The following is a 12,765-nucleotide window of genomic DNA, read 5'->3' as shown; positions in this document are numbered from 1 at the left end:
GTAAAATAATTCATATTGCTAGATCCTGTTTTATTTTTGTCTACTTCCACCTTTTTATATACACATTTCTGTTCTGCATCAATAAACAATGTTAAACAGCTACATTCTTGTTTCTTTGGTTATTGTTATCAATCAGTAATTGTTACCAATTAACTGAGTCCCAAAGCGATCACGATATGCAGTCTACTGTATTTATTTATAACTATTGCAATATTAGCATCTATGCTAATTTTTGTAAATGCAAACTGGGTGTGCTTTCCATAAATAAATATTACTAGCATACAAAAAATGACATTAATACACATATCTGCCCGTTACATCTTATGACAATTAGTGTTTCTTAATGTTAAAAATATAGGTAACTTTCAATATCTTACACAATAAAAAAGGTCCTGCCCCACTGAAGGATTTTTAAGTTAGCAAACCTACTCATGTGTTAAACATCAGAGTTTGGCAAAATTTATTCAAAATAATGCTTGTTCTATTTACAAATAAAAATAATTTTATTATTTAGTATATAACTGTTTACTGGGCAAGATAATTACAAATTAAAGGGAGAAAAAAATTTGCCAATCACTGTACCCAAGTGGTCAAGCATAGAGATATAGAATTATAGATGATTCAGCAATGTGATTAAAGCCTGTGTCAACTACATATGGTGATGTTCTTGTATTCTCTCTTGTGAATTCCTCTGACCTTGTGTAAGACTATACCAGGGAATAGTGCCTTTTTTTTTTTTTTTTTTTAAACTCCACATATCCATTTACAGCTTTGATGGTCAAGCTTCTTGACTGATCCATCCCCATTTATTAGAACATTAGTAGCACAAACATGCTATGTATCTAGTCCATCTTCTGTAAATTTACCTGCAATACACAATATATCTCAAAATTTTCTTCAGTGAATTGTTGTAATTTAGGCAGGTAGGTCATGTGGCAGAGATGTCTTTCAACAACAGAAGATGGTAATGGTGAATTGTACACAGCAGGTTTTTTATTTATTTATTTATTTTCACATATTGTAAATGGCTAAGTCCTGACCTTTATTATAATGAAATGGAAACAAAATAATCAACAAAGAAAGAAAACAATAATTCCACATTCTCACTATTAATATTAGCTTAAAAGTGCAAAATTTTGTTCAGAATATTGGCTCTGATGTCTAGACTTTGCTGCCAGTACCAAAGCTTCAAGAAAGAGATGATCTAAACTCTGTTTTTTAACCTGATTGAACATTCACTCACACTCAGAACTACTATGAAGAATTGCCAGAACACCAAACACGAGTTGGGATAATTTGTTATATTTCAAACTTCCTTGTGTAACTGTCAGTTCCCCAACCAAGGAACACTGTACATCAATTCTTTTTTCCTTCATAATATCCCGGGGTGGACAGGATCTATCCAGTTATATTAAAGGAGGCAGAAAAGGAAATAAGCAAACCCTTAGCCATAATTATGAGAGCTTCCTTGGACTCAGGGGAGGTCCCCATGGACTCTAGGTGTGCAAATGTGACCCCAATTCACAAAGGAGGATCAAAGGACAACAAGTAATCACGGACCTGTTACAGATCTATTTCTACCTCAAAATACTACCTCTCTCCTTCAGCCCATGGAACAAAGTGTGATAGCAGCTTTTAAGGCTTATTTAAAGTGTACATTTAAGAAATTAATTGCAGCTAATGAAGATGATAATACAGAAAGTGTTCTTGAATTTTGGAAGAGCTTTAACGTCGAGAATGCTATCAACATTGTGGAGGCCTAGGATAATATCAGTAAGGACTGCTTGCATGCAGTTTGGCAGAAGCTTCTCAATTTTATTAATGATTTTAAAGGTTTAAAACCATAAGAGGAGTCCCAATAATCAAAGAACATGGTATTGCTCTTGCAAAGCAAGTTGGATTTGAAGAAAAGAAGAGTTAAAACGTTGAAGAGCTGTTTGAGTCTCATTGTGAAGACCTCTCTACAGCTGATCTACAACTTGTTGCAAAAGGGGAAATGGAAGCTGGATTATTAAGTCCAGGATGCAGCACCACAAGAGCTTACCACTTATCTTGTCATCTATCCTGAGGGAAATTGAGAAACAGTTGCAACTCTTAGAACAATGACTGAGATGCAGGACACTGCAGGATAGCTGTTTGTGGTAAGGTCTTATTTAGCACCCAATGAAGCTTCTTTAAGAAAGAAAAATAGCAAAGCAGCAAAAACTAATGTCTTTTTTTAAGCCAATCCCCCACAGCTATATACAGTGGATTCCGGTTATTTAGGCCACCAGTTAATCAGGGCACCCGTTTATTTGGGGCAAATCTTAAAAAACAGAACGCAATCGAGAAAATAGCCTGGGTTTACTTCGCTTAATTGGGACATGCGTTTAGTCGGGGCAGGAGACTGCAGCACTGGAGATTACCCTAGTATTGTCTCCGACTATATCATGTAGATTTCTGGAGGTCACAACCATAAAACAATAAAAACAATTGGCAATCGCCTGTTTATTGGACTTTTCTGTTGGTGCAACGTTTCATAAACGGATAGTAAACTCGATCTTATTGAATTTGCAATAATACCAACAGCTGTAATTCTGTGGGTTATTAGGGTGAAATGTGTTTACATTTCATCTGTTTATTAAACAAATCTCTTTATTGAAGAATAGAAGATTCTTCAATCATAAAAAATTTAATTTTGGTTTTGGCCATAAACCGTAGTATGAGGCCACTATAAATTTTCCCGGGTAAGAATTTTTGACCCAGTCCGCCTCTGTTTATCGATATTGCTTTTTTTTTTTTTTTTTTTTCTCTCTGAATCTGCAGTGTCTTCACTTTTCACACTTTCTTTTCACACCTTTTAAGTATTTTACTCTTTTTTAGGGAATAAAGCACAATTACAAAACGAGGAGGCACGCTTGATACACATAAAGCTGCGCGCATGTAGCAACTGAATAAACAACACCGTAAAGGCAGAGATTAACACCTCACATTTTACTAAAGCACATTTCTAAGGGTTACTACCATAAAATAATAAAAACAATTTCCAGTTGCATTTCTGCTAGTGGAATCAGTTATAAACTGGTAGTAAACTCGATCTAACTGCATTTGCGATTATACCGATAGTTGGAATTGTGTTGGTTTTTACGTTATTATGGTGAAATGTGTTTCCCCTTCACTGATATAAAACACATAAATACATTTTCGGAATTTTCTCTTCATTCCTATCGTGTTGCATTCGGTTGAGGTGATTCCGCGTTCGACTGCCATTTCTTGTAAACACAAAGGCGAATCGTGCATAAGCAAATTCAGTTCGTGTTATATAAGATATCGTTCCCCTATTTATAAATCATGTATGATCGAATTCGTGTAATGTAAACATGTGTTATACGAGGACTGACTGTATATTCTTCCAATTTTCACATATCATTTAATTTTTTAATTGGCAAGGTAATAAAGAGCAAATCTGTGCTTAATACATCTTTACTTTTGTAGCCTGTGGATAATATTCCTCCTATTTTCGCAATTTAGAATCTATGTTTAATAGAATTAAAATTCAATTCATAAACGTGATCAAACTGACCGGCACATACTACACATTGTATAGTGAACGGTACTTTACTGTGGTGACTCCATTGTAACATGATTTCATTGTACAGTGAATCAATTGTAAAGTGGGGTTCCATTGTATTTTTACCTTTTTTTTTTTTTTTTTTATGTGAAACTTCGGATAATTGGGGCAGCTGCTTAATCATGCCAAAATGCACTAGTCCCAGTATGTCCCAAATAACCGGAATCAACTGTACTTCTTGATTAACTTTTTCTTTCTAACCCTGCAACCCCGACTGCACCTGACAGCGATGATGACAGCCCTTTCCCCATCTTCATAACTCAGAAACCTCAAATCTTCCTCTATCCCCATCACTATATTTACATTTTTTCACAATAAGTGTTAAGTTTACTGCATTATTAAATATGAATTTAATATGTATTTAAACTGTACTACTATCCTTTGGGTAGGACTAACTACTAAATTTGTTTCAATTTTGAGTAATATTTTTTATGATCTGCCCCAATCCTATTTTTCCCAAAAAAGCCCCGTTATTTTTATTGTGCGATTTTCTACAGTGAGAGGTCTCACAAGAATGCAATAATTGCATTCTTGTAGAAAAATTTGAATAGCAAGTATTTCTTAATGCACAAACAGAATACATTTTTCATACTACCTTCCATTAATGTGCTCCCTCATAATGGACATAGATACTGTAAAATTGTATATTATCAGAAGCAAAATGTTTTTAGACACTGATTCACTATGTGTGGACCTGAAATTAAAACTAGTAATCTTTTACACCATAATTTGCTTCTTTTTGGGTGTATTTAGTTGTACTATATGAGAGTTATGCACCTTTCATTATTGCTCGAAATGAGAAAAAAAACAGTAGTTTGCGGCTGAAGGAAAGACAAGCTAAATTATTTTGAAATTAAGCAAGCTGGTGACCAAAAAATTTCCCAATTCTTTACTATGGGATGCAGTCACACTATAAACACTATCACACATCTTTATTAGTTTTAAAGATTTCTATATTTTATCTTTTTATTAAAAAGATAAATGTACAGGCTGTAACTTAGAAGTTTAATGTTGTTGTTAAAATGCAAGTTACACACAGAACCCTTTAAAAAAGGTGAAAAGAAAATAAAAGCTCCCTAATGGTGTTGTTAACTTCACAAAAGCTTTGAATAATTTTTCTGAACCAATCGGCTGAGTTGTTCCTATTTTTGGGACCATTATTTAAAGAAGGACCACTTTAATGATCTTTGTTTAATTAAGAAATATAATTATAATATATTAGGGTTGATCGGCCATACAGTGAGCAGATTTCTTTCCAAACTCAAGAATACTGGTTCTGCTGATTGGAAAAATGGAACCGGATGCAAACTAGTCTCTACACCAAAATAGGACCACATTTTGAAGCACTTATATCTTAAACACAGTAAAACTTCTGTCTGAGCTGAAGAGAGAATGGGAAGAACATACTTGTGGCCCTTCGTCCTAAGAAGCCCCTCCTTATATAAAAAATGAAAAAGGCCTGATTAATTTGGTGTAAGGAACATGTCAAATGGACTCCCGAGCAGTGGAAGTCAGTTATTAAGAAATTCAACCTGCATGTCTCTGATGGGACACAAACGATCCGCCGCAGACGTGAAGTATGGTGACATCCAGACAGTATGGTGTTTACAGAGAAATTCCCTACCAGCCAAATGGTATGGGGGTGTACTTCGTACATCACAGAGTAGGTCACATGCAGTTTATAAAATGTTCTGTAAATGCCAATGTATACCTGGCTATATTGGAAGGCAAAGTGCTGCCAACCATTAAAGATCATTTCAACCTGCCAAATAACTGCATCTTTAAGGATGACTCTGCTCCTTGTCATCGAACAAAAAGTGTAAGTTCTGCATTAGAGGTTCAACAGTAATGTGTTTACATTTGCTACAGGTGAAAAAAAAATGGTCGGTCCATTACAACTCTTAGCTGGCCAGGAAACAGCCCTGATCTGAATCCTAGAGAACTGTTGGCATGGTGCAGAATCTGCCGTTGCCAGAAAGAAACCAAAGACCCTTCGTGAACTTCAGGAAGCCATAATTCGTGTTTGGAACCACAAACTATCAGTTGATTATCTTCAGAAATTGATCTTGTCAATGCCTCGACCGCCTCTGGCCTGCTGTCATCAGGCCAGAGGCGGTTCAACTAAATATTAGTTTGCCCCTGGGGAATTTTCATTGTTTTCCATTTAAAATGATAAACTGAGGGCTTCTGATAACATTTCAGCTATAATTGTCGTGTATACCAAAACTGTTGTATAAAGGTTCAACTAAATATTAGTTTGCCCCTGGGGAATTTTCATTGTTTTCCATTTAAAATGATAAACTGAGGGCTTCTGATAACATTTCAGCTATAATTGTCGTGTATACCAAAACTGTTGTATAAAGGTTGAAAATGCTCATTTTGGAATATTTTGGGAGCGCCTGTCAAATATTACTTAGCTTTGCCTTAACTATTAATAAATATCTTTTGTTAATATTTCTATTTGTGATGCTAGTCATTCATGTAACAAAGCCTTTGCGAAAAAGTTAGAAATGTGAAATTCCTAGGTAGGTGATGCACTTTCTTTGAACACCAGTGTATATATAATTTTATACATGTGCCTTAAATGTGCACCTATGTAATTTTGTTCCGTGTGTATTTATAATTCACTCAAATTTTTAATTTCATTAAGTTCCCTGAAAGTGAAAGAAAGGTAACTGTTTTCACTGTTAAATCAATTTGTGCATATCGTCAAAATATTAAAAGACAAGGAGAAATACAATTACATTATTCAACTGAATACCAAATAAACAGCATTCATTACTGATTAAAAAAATTAAATAAAATTAGAGGCATGTGCACAAATAAACCAGGGAGTTACACTTAAATGTTACACTTTGTCGGAAAAAAATGGATTGTGTCAGCAAAGTGACCCACGCACATTATCTCTCGCACAATGAGTGCAGACATATAAACTCTAGTTACTAAAAACATCAAACCACGTTTTTCACTTTGTGAAACTCCCTTAATTCTCACAAGTTTAAATTGAATGTTCCTTTAAAGTCAAGTTTGTACTATTCCTACATAATATTTTTTAATGTATACAATTTTCTTTAGCAGTCATTTCAAGAGGACCAGATTACTGCATCGCAATTTATTGATAACCGTGTGATGCAGTAATTAGGCACTAACTTAACTCAGAAGTTTAAAAAAAAAAACGATTGACTCAAAAACGCATGTGGATGAGACCTTATTCTGCCAAAGATCGGGTTGACTGGAGTCCTGAAAGGGGCATTTAAGAATTCTCTGATCCCCTGGTAACATTTGAACCTAGACAACTCCATATGAGTAACAAGTGGTGAAATCACTATAATTATCATACAAGACAGTTAAGGGAGCTTCAATTGAGAGAGTAAACACTGATTTTGAAATAAGAAAGGTTACTTTAAATTTTTTCACCTATATGATAAATAAAAGCACAGTTTCAAAATTTAAAATAACTTTGCTTCTAAAAATCATAAAAATATAATGCAATCATTTAAATTTCTGAAAAGAAATTCTTCATAAAGGACATTACTTATTTTAGCTACAGTCTTCTTTGTTTCTTTGGTCGTGGCCCAGGATTAGGAAAAGGAGTATTATCAGTAATAGATACAATATCCAATCCACCCATCTGAAGGCCTTTAACAGAGGACTAAAGGGAGGAAAAAAAAAAAAAAGAGATGGAAATAAAATTAAGGCATGTACTAATATGGCATATAATATCATAAATAAAATTAATACAACTATATTAACATAACTGAATACCTTAAAATAACTAATGTGACCCAACCTAGGAGTAGATGGACTTATTTTAAAATTTGTATGAAAACAATTGACTTTTAAAGCAAAAACATGTTTGAGTTTAACACTTGCAAAGTTAGAATTCAAGGCCTTAGGCACAATTTAGAGTTGGACCACCTTGCATAAACTATACTGTAGGACAATAGTAGTCACAAAAAGGTACCCAGACCCATTACCGATTCTATGGAGTCCAAATGAATGCAGTACATGATGATCAACTGATCTGGCAATTGGCTAGTACCACTAATAGACAGAGATCAGGTTGCATTCTTCATATGCACTACTCCATATTCCTTTGGTGCCACACAATATATTACAGTAGTAAAGAATAAGCTAATCGGCATTTGCAGTTTTTAGTAGTGTTTTTCTTTCTTTCTTCTTTTTTTAAATCAAGATGTATTTAAACTAATAAAAAAAATTCTAAAGAAAATGCTTTAGAAAAATGATTTATATTAAGTGTTTTCTAAGGTTGTGATCCAGCCCCACTAGATAACAATTTACAAAACTGGTCCCAGTTCAGAAAAACTAACCACTGTATACAACAAAATTTGATTAATCAAAAATTCAGTTAAATTTTAAGATACAAAGTGGATGTCATATCATGTCCCAAGGGATACCACAAAATACTCGCACGATATAAACTTTTCACTCTACTCACTTTTCACTACATACATTGATGTAACTGAGTGCTTAAAATACAATTGAGTAAAACATTAAAAATTTACATTTATTTCTTAATGTGCACCATAATTGGCATCAAGTTAGCTCTGAATACACTCTCTTTAAAAATTATTAACTAACGTAGATGGGTTTGGTTAAGCTCTCTTATTTATTTTATTTAACATGTTTTTGGCCAAAAACAAAGGAGGGTAAATACTATTGCATTTACCATATATCAAAGATGTGTGTGTGTGGGGGGGGGGGGGGGGGGAACATGAATGGGAAGTGTCAAATTATTTCTGGCATGTACATAGTGTGGCATTATCAAAGACGTTTGGAATGTATGGGATGCATTACCTTAGACATTTGGAATGATACTGAACTTTTATACAAGAATAAGTACACTAAAAGCCAGTTTATCTGACACCCAGACATCCTTTCAGAAAATCACATCACTTAATAGTAATAGTATTCATCATATAGTGTAAAGAAGCCACAGGTTTTTGCTATACTGGCAAAAAAAAAAAAATAAATAAATAAATAAATAAATAAATATACATTGTGTATTTTTTAAAACTGTCATACAATTCTTCTTCCATAATATAACACAACAAGGTGTTCAATAAAGCAAACTAATTTACTATATTTATTTTGCCGAAATGCAGGGTGAAATCATATTCAGGTTCCACAAGCCACCTACATGAAAGCTCGAACAATACAATGCACAAAGGGAAGTGGCTGCTGTCAAATAGAGCTCAAATAAATAAATACAGAAGGCAGATCTCAAATTCTTTAAAACTGAGACAGGTGGGTCAACTCATGTCTTGCTGCTATTAATGCATTAATATTTTACCAACAGGAACATCCAGCCTCAGCACGCTAAAGGATTCTACTTGAATTTTAAACAGCACACACGGGATAAATGATTACATATTCCAGATATTTTCAATGAATCTCAATAATTTTTCCTCTGATAATTGGGTTGTTGCTAATAATGTTCTCTATTTTGCGTTTTTTGATATATAATTAAATATTCACAGCATTTGAATACTTAATAGGGCAAACAATGTTCCCCATATCAAATCCACAACCACCAGTCCAAAAAATTAGAATCACACAAACATTAAACATCAGTTATTTGTTTTTCATCAGGTAACATTCTTTTCTAATTGTGAAAATGCCATTTAGCTAGGGTACCTGCCTCACTGACATCATTAAACTAAACCTTGGTGTGTGTATGGGGGGGGGGGGGGTTGTGATAGCTTTCATCATACATAATTATTTACATTACATTGCATGTGATTGTTTTAAATCTGATAATACTATACCAGTAGCGTGCACACTGTTTCTCAAAGTGGACTGCTCATTATGTGCCACAAGCAAATTACAGTGAGTGGATGGGGAGGGAAGAAAAGTCCACCCACCACATCAATTCTGAGAGTTAGGCTGTTACAGATTTTGTTGTCCCTTTAGTCTATCATTTCTGGATAATTTAAGTGAGTCGTACTGAGCAAACTGTACAAGACATATTCATAATTTTATTTTTTTAAAGATGCATATTTTGTAAACTAGAAGAACAAATACCAAAAATGTGGGATAGAAATATTCTTATTGAGAACAAAAGAAGAAAATGATATTTTATTTTGGGGATCTGTCGGTAAAGCTATGAATCAAAAAGGAGGGCCAAAAAAAGTTTGCAAGGAACTAAACTAAACATTATCAGGGCAGTAGGAGGTTCCTACATCTTCTTTGGTATGAAACTGAAATTTACTTCATGCCTTAGGTCTAAAAACAGTGAAACTTGATAAATAAGTATCAGATAATAAACTTATTTAATCATACACACTCCACCACAATGTGAGATAGTGTACATGACCATGTCCCATCACTGTCACTACAATTTCAGACTACTTGTGACATGGATTCATCTTACCCAGTGTGAGATGTAAGTGACAGAGTAAGTGAGAGCTTAAAATAAAATAATTACTTGTTGATGGAAAGAATGAATTAAATCTGCAATTCAATAAAGCACTATTACTTACTTTTCTGCCTGGTCCCAAGCCTTTAATAACAATTCTGATCTGCTTGACTCCTCTTTCTAGCACCATCTGTAAAAGAGTTCACATAATTTGATTAAAGATTGATAGCAATATATATCAGAAACAATATATAAACTTATTTGAAATCATCAAAATGCTAATCAAATAATATTTTATTGCAATCAGCCCAACCACACAATGTAACATATCAACCTTACTGTTATAAACTCTACTTCAAGTATAAATTTACTAACATACAAAATGGCAATTTAATACAGAATGCCAAACAATTTATATTTCCATTTGAATGTAACACAATCTTATGCATGGTGGGGGAGAGTAATAAAAAAAAAACACCCCCTTCTTAAAATAATCTGTCTAGATGCTCCCGCTTAACCAAACTACCCACTTCCACAGCACAATATTTGTTCCAACAAACAAATACCCATTTACCGAAATCAAATTTTCATACATCTATCCTCCAACCATACACCCACAATTTAAATTCATGATCCATGCTCCTGTGTGTTATCTGAGCAAGAGGAAGGACATCACCAGCATTTAACTTACTCTACTCTTAAAATCCTTAAAACATCAATCACATCTCCTTGCAGGTGGCTGCCAGACCTGAAGCCTTTCATCACTAATCTCACTCTCTTTTTCTGTATGATCACTGCCATCTAGTGGGTCTTTTATCTGCAGATTCTTAATGCATGAAGGGTCACTGCAGATAATCATGTCTAGAGTACTGTTTTCTCTTGTTACCTCTCTAACATGCTAGTACAGAAATGTCATCCAATAAATCTACAAATCTTGCTGATGTGCGAGTGACCAACGCATAGGGTACTATCAATATCTGGAAACTTATTGATAAATTCTCCTTTGTAAATAGTATCCAATAAAAGATTTCTATTTCATTAAAAGTTGTCTTTAATACATGTACCTTTAATTTACTGAAAACATTTAACTATAATAACATAATTACAGCTTGGAAATTAAATGTTTACCTTATAATTTTAAGAAATGAATATTTTCAAACTTTAACCACAATCAGAAAATTAAAATTTCATATTACTTTGTTCATTTAATTGTAATTTCTCTCTCTCTCACTGAAAGCACGTTTATTTTAAAGCTTTATAATTTCTTCTTACAATTTAAAGAAATCAGGTTGTATTTAAAAAGATTGCACTGATTCCCAGAAAAGTTCAAAGATAAAAACACACCGTTATTTTGTTCATTTAACTTTATTTCTCCTGGGGAGGGAGTGGTCAGGATCCATTCTAATATAGCTTTTCTATCACTAAAACTAAATGTCTCAATAGTGGTTTAGGCAGTTGGTCAAAGTATAGAGACTTCAGTAGAAATCCCATCCAGAAAATTATTTTTGAAAAAAATCGTGTGCCTCCATACAGTAGCAGAAAATTGTTAGAATAAAATGGTACCCCTAGCAGCAAAGAGAAAATTACACCAACCAATTCCTGGCAGCAGAATACGCTCTGTCACGGGGTCAGTGACCTCATGTCACAGTACATTGTCTGGCTAGCTATACAGACCACACACGTCCAGTTCAAATGACCTGTATACTGGTTGGTTGAAATGGGGTTTTTTGCATAAGTGCTTCTAAGGCTAAGATGTGGCAATAAAAAGGAATTAATATTAAAAAATTAAATTAATTGGCACTATTTCTATTTCAATAAATTCGATTAACCCTAACAAAATAGCAGAAAAAAATTAAAACATAATGAAGAAAATCAGGGGTGGTCTTTTGTTTTCTTCCTTTGACTTCTGTATTCTTCCTTCCCATTTTTCTTTATGGTTTTATTTTATTTGAATACTGCAATACCTATAAATAATATATAGGTACTCACCTAATTATTATTATAGGTCTTTGATTTTCTAAGAAGTTACTCTAATTGTAGCATTTATTTGTTTCCTGGTGAGTACAGTTTTCTTTTTACATAATACACAGAAAATTTACATATACAGACCATTAATATTAGTGTCATTACAATTCTAAGGTTAAATGAGGCTGTCTACCAGTTTAAGGCTAGGCTTCAATGATGGCCATGCTTTTTATTCTTCATTTGATCAGAACAGTCATGGTAATTTCAAAGAGGACTAAAATCACTAAGATTTCTATGATAACAGTGAAAGGTGCTGTTCGTCTGGAGTTTTTTTTTTTAATTAAAAATGTAAGGTCATAAGGATATGGCTATAACTTTAGGGTACATATAAATATTAACAGTAAATTTTAGTGTAAATGTGCAACCAATCAGTTTACCATCCATCAACTTGTAGGATATACTTGACACAGTTTTACTGTGATATTTAATAACAGATTCACAAAGGTGGCCTTTACTAAGGAATGACAAGAGAGGAAGTGCTTTGGCTGTTATTTCTAGACCTGAAAACTATCAACAAATGTCCAGAAAAGTGCAGAAACAACCGCAAGGGTTTAGAAGCATTCCAATAACTTTTGCAGCTTAAAATACCTATAGCCATTCCATACACCTACTTTCTTTGGAAATAAGTCATTACTGCTTTTTACACTGAAAGAAGAAAGATTAATCCCATCTGCATTGTGTTATAAATGAAAACACCTGCAGAACAAATTTGTTTGATGGCTAACTGAATAATCAGGGCAAACTTTACCTT

At 33.7% G+C, this 12,765-nt stretch overlaps 1 protein-coding gene across 1 annotated transcript in view; it reads right to left on the bottom strand.

The window, feature by feature from the left end:
• mRpS11 (mitochondrial ribosomal protein S11) overlaps positions 1 to 12,765 on the bottom strand; it is a 101,472-nt gene that overhangs the window by 26,814 nt on the left and 61,893 nt on the right. Inside the window, exons 5-6 of the mRNA XM_090371221.1 lie at positions 10,114 to 10,179; positions 7,146 to 7,262 (exon numbers count right to left, since the gene is read on the bottom strand). Coding sequence (XP_090227347.1) covers positions 7,155 to 7,262; positions 10,114 to 10,179 — 174 coding nt within the window. The 3' untranslated portion in view covers positions 7,146 to 7,154. The remainder of the gene's footprint in view (positions 1 to 7,145; positions 7,263 to 10,113; positions 10,180 to 12,765) is intronic.

This window comes from Mastigoproctus giganteus, chromosome 1 (assembly GCF_048544385.1).
Source record: "Mastigoproctus giganteus isolate SK-2022 chromosome 1, ASM4854438v1, whole genome shotgun sequence".
Classification (NCBI taxonomy): Eukaryota; Metazoa; Arthropoda; class Arachnida; order Uropygi; family Thelyphonidae; genus Mastigoproctus; species Mastigoproctus giganteus.
Note: the sequence above shows the minus strand (reverse complement) of the source record. Positions and strands in the feature narration are given on the sequence as shown.